Source organism: Gobius niger (assembly GCF_951799975.1).
Source record: "Gobius niger genome assembly, chromosome: 1".
NCBI lineage: Eukaryota > Metazoa > Chordata > Actinopteri > Gobiiformes > Gobiidae > Gobius > Gobius niger.
This window is the reverse complement of record NC_136852.1, coordinates 18,381,808-18,395,706: the sequence shown is the minus strand read 5'-3', so window position 1 is coordinate 18,395,706 and position 13,899 is coordinate 18,381,808. Positions and strand designations below refer to the sequence as shown.

The 13,899-nt window shown below is 43.8% G+C and overlaps 1 protein-coding gene across 3 annotated transcripts in view; it reads right to left on the bottom strand.

Moving 5' to 3' along the window:
* Window positions 1–13,899, bottom strand: part of igsf9ba (immunoglobulin superfamily, member 9Ba) — a 34,406-nt gene that overhangs the window by 5,410 nt on the left and 15,097 nt on the right. Inside the window, exons 5-20 of one of the 3 annotated variants that reach the window (XM_079578980.1) lie at window positions 10,600–10,717; window positions 8,749–8,890; window positions 7,286–7,431; window positions 6,713–6,855; window positions 6,325–6,465; window positions 6,120–6,239; window positions 5,904–6,054; window positions 5,657–5,780; window positions 5,328–5,503; window positions 4,592–4,818; window positions 4,353–4,437; window positions 4,115–4,276; window positions 3,989–4,034; window positions 3,301–3,387; window positions 1,147–2,763; window positions 558–603 (exon numbers count right to left, since the gene is read on the bottom strand). In XM_079578980.1, the coding sequence (XP_079435106.1) occupies window positions 558–603; window positions 1,147–2,763; window positions 3,301–3,387; window positions 3,989–4,034; window positions 4,115–4,276; window positions 4,353–4,437; window positions 4,592–4,818; window positions 5,328–5,503; window positions 5,657–5,780; window positions 5,904–6,054; window positions 6,120–6,239; window positions 6,325–6,465; window positions 6,713–6,855; window positions 7,286–7,431; window positions 8,749–8,890; window positions 10,600–10,717 (3,531 nt within the window). The remainder of the gene's footprint in view (window positions 1–557; window positions 604–1,146; window positions 2,764–3,300; window positions 3,388–3,988; window positions 4,035–4,114; window positions 4,277–4,352; window positions 4,438–4,591; window positions 4,819–5,327; window positions 5,504–5,656; window positions 5,781–5,903; window positions 6,055–6,119; window positions 6,240–6,324; window positions 6,466–6,712; window positions 6,856–7,285; window positions 7,432–8,748; window positions 8,891–10,599; window positions 10,718–13,899) is intronic. The other 2 variants (XM_079578978.1, XM_079578979.1) reach the window with 2 other exon arrangements.

Below are 13,899 nucleotides of genomic sequence, written 5' to 3'. Positions count from 1 at the left end.
AAACACTGTACAGCACACTGTAATCGACATGAACACTGCGTACAGAGGCTTCACCATGCTGACGGGAGGAGATGGCAGGAAGAGGAAATGGCCGTTAAGAACAGTCACATGACAGGAAGAGGTAATGGCCATTAAAACAGTCAAATGACAGAAGGAACGAAAGCACTAAGACAACATATGTGACAGATTTTAGTCGTTATTTGATTGGTCAAAGAAGTTTAGAGATTGCATGCATGGCATTTTGCACATGGAACAAAACTTTAAAGGGGAATACTCTTGAAATCATTTGTGTATGTCCTCCGTTGATTCAAGTTGTTTAGGGAAGCATCTGTATTCAACTGGCCAGATGTACATCAGTTCAGCTTTCATAACTGTGGCGTTCACCACAGTCACTTAACTGCGTACACCTGCAGTACAGAAGCTGCTGTTTTATTACCAGTACATCACTTGAATCTGCACAGAGGCACAACCCAAAGCGATTCCCCTTTAAAGAAGAGAGTGATTAGAGCCCTCCCCCTGCTGACCCCTCCCCGTTCAGACATGGGTCCGACCCTTACCTATTGCGGCGTGGGGGACCGGGTCACAACACCGCTGCCCAGATAGCTGAGATCAATCAAAAACAAATCAGGTAAGACCCTGCCTGCTTTTAGGCCAGAGATGGTGCAGCAGCGCGTCTCTGCTTAATAACATAACGAAGTATGTCACTTTAGAGGACACAATCTAACCACTGTTTTCAAATGTGCAATTGGCTGCAGAATGTTTAGAGGAAATTACTTGATGTTGCATGAAAAAAAGCCTTCCTCCTAGTCTCTAATTGATTCGTATGTGGGGGCTGTTATATTTAAAGCTATGCAGAATATAATTATTTACACCAATGTGAATACTATGGGAAGTAGCCTATCAAATAGCTGTATACAATCAGTGATAGTGTAGATCACTCCCAGCATTTCAATTGGTGTATTGTATGTCAAGAAAATGTGCTAAATGCAATTACATGCCCTCTGCATATTACATAACAATATGCATCTTTTCAAGATGTCTCGAGGGAAGCACAAAACGGTGTCTCGTTATTTGGAAAAAGGGAACAAAAGCAAAGAGTGCCCCCTTGAAAAAAAGCAGAGATAGGTCTTGGAGTGAATCACCTACCCTGAGGCTGATATGTGGAGCTGAGTAGGCTCTGAGGGCAGCATCTCCTCCTCTGTCCTTCTCTGTGACGGCCGCTGCCCGAACACATCCCTGCCCTCGGGAGGGGGAGAAGGGGACTGGGACGGGTAACTGGCTGCAGTAGAGGCATACGACATGTGGGCATGGAAACTAGGGCTGGGCTGCCTGGCCTGGCCCTGAGTGGGAGAGGCTGTGAGGGAGGACCTCCGTGTGAAGGAGACCGTAGCCGTGGGCTGAAGGGTGATCTCGGGCATCTCCAGAGACCGGGAGGTGCGCAGGACGGTAGGTCGGGGTGGGGGGCGTACTAGAATGTCTGGGGAACCAGGCTGGGTGCTCAGGGGGCTTTGGGACAGTGGTGAGAGGCGGGACGGCTGGAGTACTAAAGGGGGTAGACTGGGGTCTGCCCGGCGCCCCGCCCTTGGGCTCAGCCAGGACTGAGGGCTACTACTGGGGGCTGTGCTTGGGCTCCCTGCACGGGCCGCCGGGTCAGGGTAAGGCAACACTGGTACACCCACACCGTGGGCCGTGTGTCTGAGCTGGCCGATACTCTGGGCCTGTTGCATAGCTAAACGCCTCATGGGAGGCCCCAGGGGCCCCAAGGGACCCATGGTCCGGTCTCTGCCTGGGGGAGCCATAGGGACCTCCAGCTGCAGAAGTCCAGGGCTGGTTGGGTCTGTGAGTGGGGGCAGGTGCAAGCGGCCTGGTGGGTATGGAGGCGGCTCAGGGAGGTCCTGGGGGTGGTGCAGGCTGTGGTGGGGATACATGAAGCGAGGGCCCTCCAGGCCCAGGAAGGGCAGCTCATGAGGCTGCCAGCTATCAGGTGAGTGAGGAGGGCTGTGAACATGTGATAGAGAATGGCCAGAGGCAGTGTACTGATGAAGCTCCAGCCCTTCACTCTCCTCAGGGATGGAGGGGTAACCAAAAGGTCCCTCTGCGGTGCCCGGAGGTGAGGACAGAGCAGAGCTGCGTGGGCTCATATCTGGCATGTAGAATGGAGGTGGAATCCCTGATTCACCGCGGCTGCCTAGATAGCCATAGAAAGGGCCCTGGGAGAAGCCCCTGTAGCGAGAGGCTGGGGCCTGCCCTGAGGCATGAAGTGCACTGCCCTCTGCAAAGCTCATACCTTCCATGGGCCTGTGCAGACGGGGGCTGTAGGTGGGGGGCTGCGTGGACTCCAGACTGGAGGACGTGGGGGAGAGCTGAGGCCTCAGAGTGGGCATGATGGGTGGCAGTGGCCCAGGGTCAAAGTCATTCTCCTCATCTGATTGCCGGAATTCGGGATACAGGTCGGACTCCTCTGCAAAAGGGAAGCCCTGGATGCGCCGGGGTGGGGGGCTCTCCATAACAAAGCGACCATCAGGACCCCGGCTTATCAGCTCTATCGGAGTAGTGACCTCTGCCTCATATTTAGACACACTGTACTTCTTGCTGGCTATGGCACGCTTGGTTTTCTTATAGAAGGAAAGCTCCTTTTCTTTCTCTCTTAGAGGGCTGGGCAACTTGCGAACATACAGGCCTGGACCATGGGATCCCTCTGAAGACAGAGAACGGGGTCGAGATGGAGGTGAACTCTCTGGACTTATTTTCCCAGACGACAACCTAAAAACACAAAAAGGTGAAGTGGGATACAAAGATTTTAAAATTCCAAGTATAATGTAACAACCATCAGGATAGTCATAATGAACAGCATTATGATTATAATAAACCAATGATTAGGTCCTGATTGGACAAATAATGAACAAAGCCACAATGACAGATGAGAGAAGAATCAAAGACGCAACCATGACAACTATTGACTCTACATTTTCTGGAGCGGAAGTGAAACAGCTTCCATATGCTGCACCAAATGGTGATGTGAGAGAAAGCAAAATAAATCTAACCAGGCCTCATTTGCCCACACCAGGAGCAGCACAGTCAGTCAGCTCCTTAGGTCCCATAATGCTTTAGTACAAAAATATCATATTTACAACACTGCACTGTACATGCAGCTGTTTGAGACTTCTCTCTACTGAACATGCAAGGAGGATTTACTACCATGAATACTCATTTAGGATTATTACTATGCATTGCATTGAACATGCAGCCAAGCCAGTGCAGTGCAGCACACTCTATAGATAGGTGCAGGCAGGCACTCACAGGGGGCTGGCGGGCGGGGGCAAGAAACTGCTCCTGGCAGGCTCATCCCAGCAGGGCTCTACCCCGGGCAAGGGGGTAAGAGGAGGCCTGCGGTGGGAGACAAATGACATGGGCCTGGTTCATTCCACTTTAACACATTAGGGTAAAGTCCCTGACCTGCCTGGACCCCTTTTTAAAAATATACAAATCTTTACAATTTCTCATCTTGAATGGGACTTGCACTGGCGGTTTAGTATTTTACTATACAGATGTATTACAGACGAATACAGACAAATACAGACATGTAGTGAGTTGTGTACATTCAATGAGTCAAAAAACAAAACTTTTTTTTAATTAACACTCATGCAAAAAGCAAACAGCATTTGTGGTTTAAGTATACAGACAGATCAAAAATCAATACAAACACTGCAGCCTGGGCACTGAGTAATGTGTCTGAAATGCTGACATGGCTTTTCTGAACTCATTTTCCGCTAGAGGCTGCTACTGCCCATGTTCTTCCACATTCAATGCCTCAATAACAGCATTTTCACACTTTTTTTTAACTTCTTCTTTGTACCTATAGCTGGGATGTCCCAATAATTGAATAAACACTGACGTAATGTTTAGTGATTTGTATGAAAAGACTATTGATGTTGCACAGAACTGGCCTCTTCTGGCAGATCGAGCTCTTATCGGAGGATTTACTTACGGTGACTCTATGCTTTTCCTGAAGTGTGTCACAGACAAAGGAGGATCTGTGATGACATAACAACATGATAACACATTTATCATTCACTCTTTTGCTGTATTCACGCACATGTTCCTCAGAACTAACCTGGTTTACGCTTGAGCTTGCGACGATGTTGCTTGTTTACAAAGCAAGCTGCTAGAGTGCTAAACAATACTGCTGCTGCCAGAAAACAGATAGTTGCCACAACCCCCGCCACCACAGGCCGAGCCAGGCCCTCATCAGTCAACTCTGCATGGGGAAAGGGATCTGGTGCAGTGGATAGGAGTTATAAAGGAAATATGTACGTTTTTTTATAAAAGAAACTTAATCGATCAAAACTTACCTGTGCTCGACACTCCTACAACGTTGCTGCTCTCGCTGATCAGATCATCCATGACGGCCATCACTCGAAATTCATACCAGGCCTCCTAATGCACAAGAACCATTCCGTACAGCACAAGCAGTAAGTAAAAATCATTAGAGCTTCTTTATATGCAAGGAAGAGCTTTTAGTGTATACTGCATTTATGCAAACTCAACCCCAATGCTATTACTATATAATGTGCACAGTCTTCTATCTCACCTGAACAAGATCTCTGGCTATCAGCTCTGTCTCTGTGGAGGAGATCAGGTCATCCAGGACCTCCCATTTCTCTCCAAGACGAAACTCCATGATGTAGCGGTCGATGGGAGACGAGTGGTTGGCTGGTGGGAGCCATGTGAGGAGGACGCCCTGCTGAGTGCGGTTGGCTGTGAGGCACCGTGGTGGAGTAAGAAGCACCAGTGGTTCTGGGGTGCCCAGAGGAGAGCCTGGTCAAGACAGAGGACTAACTGTTTGAGAAGGACCTCACATTAAAAACCTCAATCAAAGAAGTCCATTTTGCATGATATAGGCCTTTGAAAAAGATCTTACACAATTATACTAGGCATTTTTAGAGATTGGATTCCTGGACTCTTTGCTGCCCAACAGAGAGGACCATGACCTGTGCAAGCATCACAGCCCTGTCCTTTACACGGATGTTGCTGAAAATCCCTCCTCATGCAATTCTACATCCTTGGGTTTTTCTGCTGAGACAGTGATTTTAAATACCATGCTGCCTAAAATTCAATTTCCATCGAAGAGGCAGCACAAAAAGCCTGAAGTGGCAACATGCCCTTGAGGCATGAGCTGAAACACTAATCTGCTTACCAGAATTCAGTAAAATTGTGTGTTTCCAAACTAAATGTGTCTGTGGTTGAAAGAAATGTTGAATAAACTCTCTATCACAACAGCAATTATCAAAAAAGAAACAATAAAATTAGCTGAAAGCAGAACTCACCTGCAGTGGTGACTGTCACTACTTCACTGAAAGGCCCCGTGCCCAGTTTGTTCTGTGCCAGCACACTGAACTGGTACTCAGTCCCAGGCTCTAGGCCGGGCACCGCCAACCACGTCTGAGCACCAGAGACTGGCATCGAATGCCAGTCATGAGGCCCAAAGTCTGTTCTCTTTGACCTAAAAACACACAAGTATAGTTTAGCAAAGATATAAGAGAATATCTGACTGATCTTTAAATTGAATTAATAATTAAAACGAAGAATTTCTGTTTGTAAACAGTAACTAACCATCAACTTTGAAGCAAAAGAGAAATAAAGTAAGAGCACTCACACTGGGCCATACCACACAGAAAATGTCTGTTCGAAGCCGCCATCATAACCAGGTTCCCAAGAGACATTAGCTGAGGTTGTTAACGGCATCACATGGATATTGCCAGGTGCATGCGGACTGGTGCCTGTATGGTTGAAGAGGATAATAGAGTATAAACCAAAAAAGTAGCACTTCTTTATGGTGAAAATAAAGAGAATAAATCAAAAAGAGTGTATACTGTAAGTTACAGAGCAAAGTGGATTCATACCAATCACGAGGATACGTGTGCTGGCAGTGATGCTTGTAACCACATTTGTGGCAACACATTCCCATTCTCCATGGTCCTCCTTGCCGAGAGACAAAAACTGCAAGCTACCACTGGGTAGGACATTGTGCTTACTCCTGCTAGGCTTCCCCACCTAAAAACAAAACATTTATTAACTAATGGCTGCTGACGCATAAAGGATAAAGAAGGAAATTGTACTTTTCTCCAGGTGATCGTTGGTATATCAGGGTCTCCAGAAGCAGCACATGGGATTACTAACTCTCTGCCCGCCTCCTGCCGATACTCCCCCCCAGGCCTCACATTAAAGTAAGGGGGATCCTGTATCAACATAGCATTCATGAGCAAATGTATATGAATACTCAAATAATATTTATGATTTTCTTCTAAATTGACAGCAACAGACCTTGAGCACCAGAGTGGCATGGGGGGATTTGCCCATAGTACCCAGGGCGTTGTAAGGCACACAGGTGTAGGTGCCCAGAGAGTCCTCTGTGGCCTCTGCCACACGGATACTTCCATCTGTCATCAAACTCCAACCAGGGTACTACACAAAAAGTTTCAATCTTAAGCTCACAATCAGTATTATTATGTTTTACAGATCACTGTCAGACAAGCAAAGCTATGATGATGATATAAAACTATCAACTGCTACTTTTTTCACTGAGATTTGTTTCAGGACATAGTACACAACATATGGACTTAAATGTTTATTTGCAAAACATTAAAAAACTAAATTATTTTCTCTTTGTAAAGCTGTAGCAGATCTATTGGCAAAAAAAGGAAAGACAGACCTTTTCCACTCTGAGAGGGTAGCCATCTTTCTCCCACTTCACTGATGTCACAGGGGGGTTGGCATCCACTGGACAGCGAATGATGCCTGGAAGTTTCCGCGGCACATAGATGACTGAGGGCATATTGATCACTCGGGCTGGGTCTACACATTAAAAAAAAGAAAAGTGGATCAACAGTTTTGCTACCTCAAGCCTGCGAAAAAGATACACACTAAAACTTTATACTGAGATGAAAAAAAGAGGGAGCAATGGCTACTGAATGACTTGTTACGCAATAAATGTGAACACAAAATGACAGTAGTATTATTATCACAGGTTAAAGGTTATTCTGAAAGGCACAGAACAAAATGTGCCAGGCCATTCTAATAAAGAAAATGGACAAATATCATTGCTAATTGCATGTGATTAGTGCAGAAATGTGACCTTGAAATTTTGGAAGGTCATCACTATACAGCGTTGTCAAACAATACAACAGCCTTAAACAGAGGCAGCGCTACTGCTGCTGCTGCTGCTGCTCCTCTGCACCGGGCCGCCCCTCCCCCTTCACTTTAGCGTTGCCATGGAAACACTCACACTGAACAGTCAGGTAGGCCGATGCTGAGGGCGAGATACCCAGGCTGTTGCTCGGACTGCAGGTGTATTTCCCAGCATCCTCTGGTTTGACCCGGAAGATGATGAGTGTGCCGTCGATGAGGATACGCACACGGAGCTTCAGATCACTGCAACGGATAAACATGGCTAAGGCATGGAGAGAAAACAAGTGAGGGTGTAGAGTGGGCTATATAACATGAAGCTGCCATGAGAGAGCAGCAGAGTGTCAGACTGCAGCCGCCTGAGACACTCCAGGGGTAAAGAAAGTGAATGGAAATAGGAAATACAGCGTCGGCAAAAATACATCAGAATAATTAAGGTGGGTTGTCAATGACTTTGTTTTGAATTGTTAATTGCTTTATTTTGTCATTTGAAACCCATGGATAGGTTCAGTAGTTGTTCAAAGTACATTATTTCATTACTTGAGTACAGATATTACCGGTCATATATTACTCAGATGAAAGCAAAAGTTGCTCAGTCAGAATTTTTGGCTTGCTTTTAAATACTAAAGTATGTGTATTTAATGTAAAAAGCACAAATTACTTTAAATACTAAGTGCTGGCAATAATAACTCAACAGCTTCAGCAACATATGGATCGTGTCGCCGTAGATGTGGGGAATTAGGGCCCCACATCTATTCCGACACGATGGGGACAAACCTTGTTGTGAGACTGTGGTATTGCCAGTACATCTGCACACCTACTGTTCCACAGTGCGCACTTTAAAGCTTATTTTGGACATAATACTGCCTGCTACTTTCTCAATGTAAATACTACTCAAGTGAAGAAGAGCTCCTCAGAAATTCTGCTTCAGTACTTTAGTACCTTTACTTCGCTACTGACCACCTCTGGATACAACTACGGTAGTAAACAGGCATTATCAAAATCTGCAGTGCGGAAAAGCCAAGCAACAATGGACATCATTTGGGATATATACGCACACAGGAGAATGGCGCAAAGTAGCTCCACTGACAATAAGGTTTTATCTCGTCCCCGACTCTTTCTACGAGGCACTGCTTTCCAATGACAATAATAATCCTCACTTTATCTTACGCTACTCTCCAGTCTTGGCGCAGGCCCAGCTCTTGACTGTATAAGGAGCATATGATGACACATGGCTGGAGTCATCATGCAATATTGTGATATTGCCATCCGAGTGCACTGGCTTGGCACGCTGCAGACAGACCCCTGCTAGGTCCTCTTTTACTGCCTCCCGGGCCACAGCGGGACAGGGCTCACACGCACAGGCAATGACAGGCACAGTCAAAATACAGCGAAAGGACACAAGCTCAACAAAACCAACATGATGCCGCAACAGAAGTAGGTACGCCACTGCTCTTATATTAGGAATACAGTATATCTACGATTTGGCTTTACTTCGGTAGCAGGAACTGGCCACACATGTTTGATCAACAGTGCCCAGCAACAAACAAAAAAATAACATACTTTTTGAAATAGACATTGTCTTCTTCCCAAAACCAGGTGTAGGTCAGGTTGCCAGGATACGCCTCTGCTTGACATGTGAAGAGTGCATTCTGGGATATGTTCACTGTGACATTTTCAGGTGGCGAGACGATATATGGAGGCCCTAAGGAAAGCAAAGGAGAGAAATGCTACAATACTTCAAAACGGAACGTGCACGTCACAGGAGGAACAAGAAATTAATTTGGTGTGGAGCGTGAGGTTGTGTTGTCAAAACCAGTAAGATTCCTGGGATGCTTTGTGAATTCGATATTAATAAACTAAATAGAGATTTTTACATGTGTGTCCTCATACTCACTTAGGGTGAAATGTCATTTATAGTTAACTCTCAAAATCATCAATAACAATAAGAATCGCTATCACTACACAAGCTTTCCACTCCTCCAGATGTTTATGTTAAAATACTACATACAGTAAGTCATACCATACATGAGAGGGTTGAAGCTTATGCATGCTTTACATTGTATCGTCTCCAGGCTTCTGAGACAGTGGAGGATGCTCCAAACTCAGAGGCCATGAAAGGTAAGCTGTCTTTTATGAGTGGGCCCAGATACGAGCCTCCTGGTTATTTTCCTCTCTGTGAGTTCAACTTCAGACATCAGTCGGGACTACTGACTCTAAGTGCTGCAGAGAGAGGGACAGCATCGGACAAATAAAAACAGATCACAGAGGAGACAGATCCGAGTAATTCATTGCTTTGAGTGTAAGTCATAATCTCTAAATTGTGTGTGTTTTTGATTTTGTTTATCTGCAAACCTCGAGATAGTTTGTGGAGGTGTTTTCAAAATAGCATCATAATATTGGAATTGCACACACACACAAAAAGCACTGTTATTGCAAGCATTTACAACTGAAGACTGTATAAGTGCTCAGCAAAAGTCTTAGCATAGACACACTGAGTGACATTGCAATACATACTGCTACTTCTACATGTTATGTTACTGCAAATGTTTTAGTATTAGTCAGTGATGTGTGGTGAGCTGTGTAAATGTGTAGCTGTAGCTGTGTAAATATGAGAGCATTTTTCATTTAAAAGTGAATTTTCAACCTGAAATGACAAAAAGTTGTTGACAGATCCTGATACATTTGCTAATCTGTCAGACAGTCCAGCTTCTCCTTCAAAGGGTTGAAGGATTGTTGTCCTCCTGTAAAATGCCTTTTCTTGTCTTGTTAAATAATGTGTTTGATCTATTATAACCTAAGTGACCCCCTATGGACAGGTGTTTAAAATTAGAACATGTGCTTTAACATTTTAAAACAGGTTCATCCAATGTTATTATCCTGTGTATATTCACCTTATTCCGCCCTGCCCACTTTTGCCTCTTTTTGTTTTGCCTCTGCACTTCCGTTGTCCTGACACTTCGGGTCGAGCGCAAAGCCCGATCATTTAAATGGAGAACGAGGAAAAATATTCCTCACTCAAATCTGATGTTTAGTAGACTGATTTGTGTAAAATGGCCAATGTTCATTTGCACCAACATTTCAACACTGCACCGTTTCTCAACACGGCCGAAAAAATGGCTTTGTTTTCGTGTAGTAACTCATTTAATTCTTCTCCAGTCCCATGTTAACTGATAGGAGAAAGGAGGCGGGCACAATTCATGGCGGTGCAAATGTGAACTTCCGGAATAAGGTGAATAGTCTGAGAAATATAGTGTCTTTGTATAGTTTGTGTTTTTATGTTTTCTGTACACATCAACCTGCCAGGGGGTCTGCAGATGGAAATTAGCCAAAGGCTATAATCTGGCATATTTACATTTAAGTGTCCATTAATATGCATTGTTCCCCCTTTATCTTAAAATAAGTAATCCGTACCTTGAACCAGCAGCCGTGTGGTGTGGAGCACCTCTCCCTGATCACTGTAGGCTCGACACGTGTATGCTCCTCTGTCATCTCTCGTGATTCCAAGGATGGTGAGACTTCCATCATGTACCTATTATTATGTAGAAAAAGAAAAATTGAACTTAAATCACACATACAGCATTATATGTTTTGTTTATCTTAGGTCACGTTCAAACAGTAGCCTTGGAAACAGCCACGTTGCTGCTGAACGACCCTGTGTGCAAGCATTGACGAGAAGCAATAAGCGGTGAAGAAACACATTAACCAAAGCTAATAGAAATAGCCTCATAAATAATGCAACAGGTTGTGTGGCCATTCAAGTCACACACAGCTGTAGTCCGTCCATTCATGTGGGCTGTAGGAGGGAATCTTCAACAGCCCTGTCCCTGCTTCATCTGCCTCTCTGCTGTTTGAGCTGACACTGGCCACTGGAGCAGACATCATCAAACTGGTGCTGTGCCAGTCTGTCTGCAAATGTGGCAGCGCACAGTCAGTCACAAGATTCACACTCTGTCCAACTCTGTGACTGATCTGTGATAAAAACAATAAGTCATTGAAAATGAAAACTAGCACAACAATAGTTGCAAGTGCTAGTGCATCTAAACATTTCTCTCTTTTTTTCCAAATCAATAAAACCTTTTAATAAAACTTCATAACACAGTTGTGCATGTTTTCAACAAATGGAATCCTATGTAAAGTCATATACAGTGACAACCATGTTTACCAACACTTCATATAAAGAAACATTTGCATTTTTTTTTTATCACTGTCAGACATGAAAGCAGAATTAAATCATATATTTTTTTAGGTCAATTAGAATTTAAAAAAATATTTCTATTTGTCCAATTCCAGAAGAATGAGAGATGGGAATTTGGGAAAGCCCAGATGATGATGTCTGGTTCATCCTTGGGTGCAATTTCAAGACACTTGAAGGTGCCACGTTCATTGGTTAAAACACTGATGGAAATGACCAGTCATCATACAGATCAGAAAGAAGGCGGGATCTGTGGCCCAGAGATGAACGTGCTGTGGCCTGAAATGTGAATATCAACTCAAGAACAAATTCCTGGTGAAGACCTGGTGAAGATGCTGAACCTGGTAAGAGTTTGTCATTATCCAGAGTGAAAAGTCCTGTACCGACATGGGCTGAGAGTGTATGCTGCCAGGAAGAAGCCCTTACTCCAAAAGAAACATCAAAAAGCCAGATTGGAGTCAAATCCTGTGGTCTGACGGAAAAAATATATATATTGTGGGCCATAATGTCCATCGTCATGTTTGGAGGAAAAAGGGGAATCTTGCAAGCCTGAGAACACCATCCCAACTTTGAAATATGGGGGTGGCAGCGTCATGCTGTGGGGCTGTTTTGCTGTGAGAGGGACTGGTGCATTTCACAAAATATCATCACAAAATCATGAAGAAAGAACACTATCAGGAAATATTGGAGCAAGATCTCAAGACATCAGTGAGGTGGTTAAAGCCTGGGCGCAGATGGGTCTTTCAAATGGACAATTCTCAAAAGCAAACGGCCAATACTGGTTACAAAGTGGCCTCAGGATAACAAAGTCAATGTTTTGAAGTGGTCATCTCAAATCCTGATCTCAATCCAGGTGAAAATGTATGGGCAGAGCTGGAAAGGCATGTGCACGCAAGGTGGCCAACAAATGTGGCTCAGTTACACCAGTTCTGTTTGGAGGAATGGACCAGAATTCCTGCCAACTATTGTGAGAAGCTTGTGGAAGGAAATCCAAAAAGTTTGGCCCAAAATATAAAAAGTAATAAAAATTGTGTTGAAAATTCTATTTCTTATTATTCTGGAATTTGACAAATAGAAATATCTTTTAAAATTCAAATTGACCTAAGAAAAATAGAAGTTTATTCTGGTTTCTTGTCTGACAGTGAGACAGCAAATGTGTCTTTTTATGAAGTGCATGTAAACATATGTTTTTCACTGTATGTGTTGAATAACACAATTTAACTTGCTCAAATAATAGCTCTTACGATCTGACCCATTGACCAGAAAAAGCTCTGAGCCCCCCTGCCATTCGGGCGCCTCCGAGTGCAACCCGAGAACCACTGATGTTGCAGTTTTTATGAACAAGTCATTAATAGATTACGTTGACTGGATTTACTGTTAAAGGCACACTGCATAACATTTATAGATAATACTATTGCCACCGACAAAAAACATGCTCCTAATGAGCGGGACACAAATAATGCTATATTTGCTTTGGGTAATTAAAGATTGGATTTGGATGAGGACCTAATCTATTTAAATCTCATATTTGGCTGTCTTTAGTCAACATCTCCATGGAGATGAGCTGGAGACGTCCTGCTCCCAGTAACGCCTCATTTACACTGAGTATGTTACTTCCACAGCCCGTTTTACATATATGTCTGCCATAATAAATAAAATTAATCTGGTCAGTCTGGTCTTCGGAGAGATGAGCTGGTCACAGCAAACACACATTTGTTTGGTCATTTATTGGGGATTTTCACAGATAAGAATATGTGTAATGAAATAAATGCTTGGATTTCATTGTATTTATTAGGTGAAATGTTACGCAGTGTGGCCTTAAAGCAGAATCTCTTATATTTTGATCAATATCATTGGAAGTAAGTTATCTCAACAAAGGTTCTACTGACACACAAGTTGTGAAATAAATAACAACCTGGTACAAGTGAAAGAAAAAATAAATAAATAAATCAAGCCCCACATTTGGTTTTCAACTTGTCAGTTTATGTCAAATTTGAAAGTTGACTGTTCTTTGAGTGAAGCTCGTGTCGCTCTGCAGATACAGATAATAATGTCCAGTGTGAAGATGTTTCCTTCTCTCTCTCTCCCTGTGTGTCTGTGTCTGTCACATTCCTCTATTTGTCCCCGACGTTTCCTTGGAGCTGAACAAACCCCTGACCATGACAGAAAAAGGCACATCTCGCCTCTCACGTCGTTTTTTTTTTTTTTTTTTTTTGCGAGAAGGGAGCAGCTACACATGTTCGGAAACCATTGCAGTGTACAGCTTTCACCAGCGATTTTGGTTTTAGCGTAACGTTTTTATTTGGGCTAATACAATATTTATAAAGGAGACGGGTATATTAATAATGCATCAGAATGTTGTCCAATCGTTTACTGAGAGAGACAAGTTAAATGGGGTGATACTCAGAGGGCTACTGATCCAAAATGTTAAAAGACAGACAACAGAGAGGAGATCCTAGAATCCTTAAAAGGCTTTACTGCGCTGCCGGGAGAACTATTGACAATCTGTCCAAGTTCTA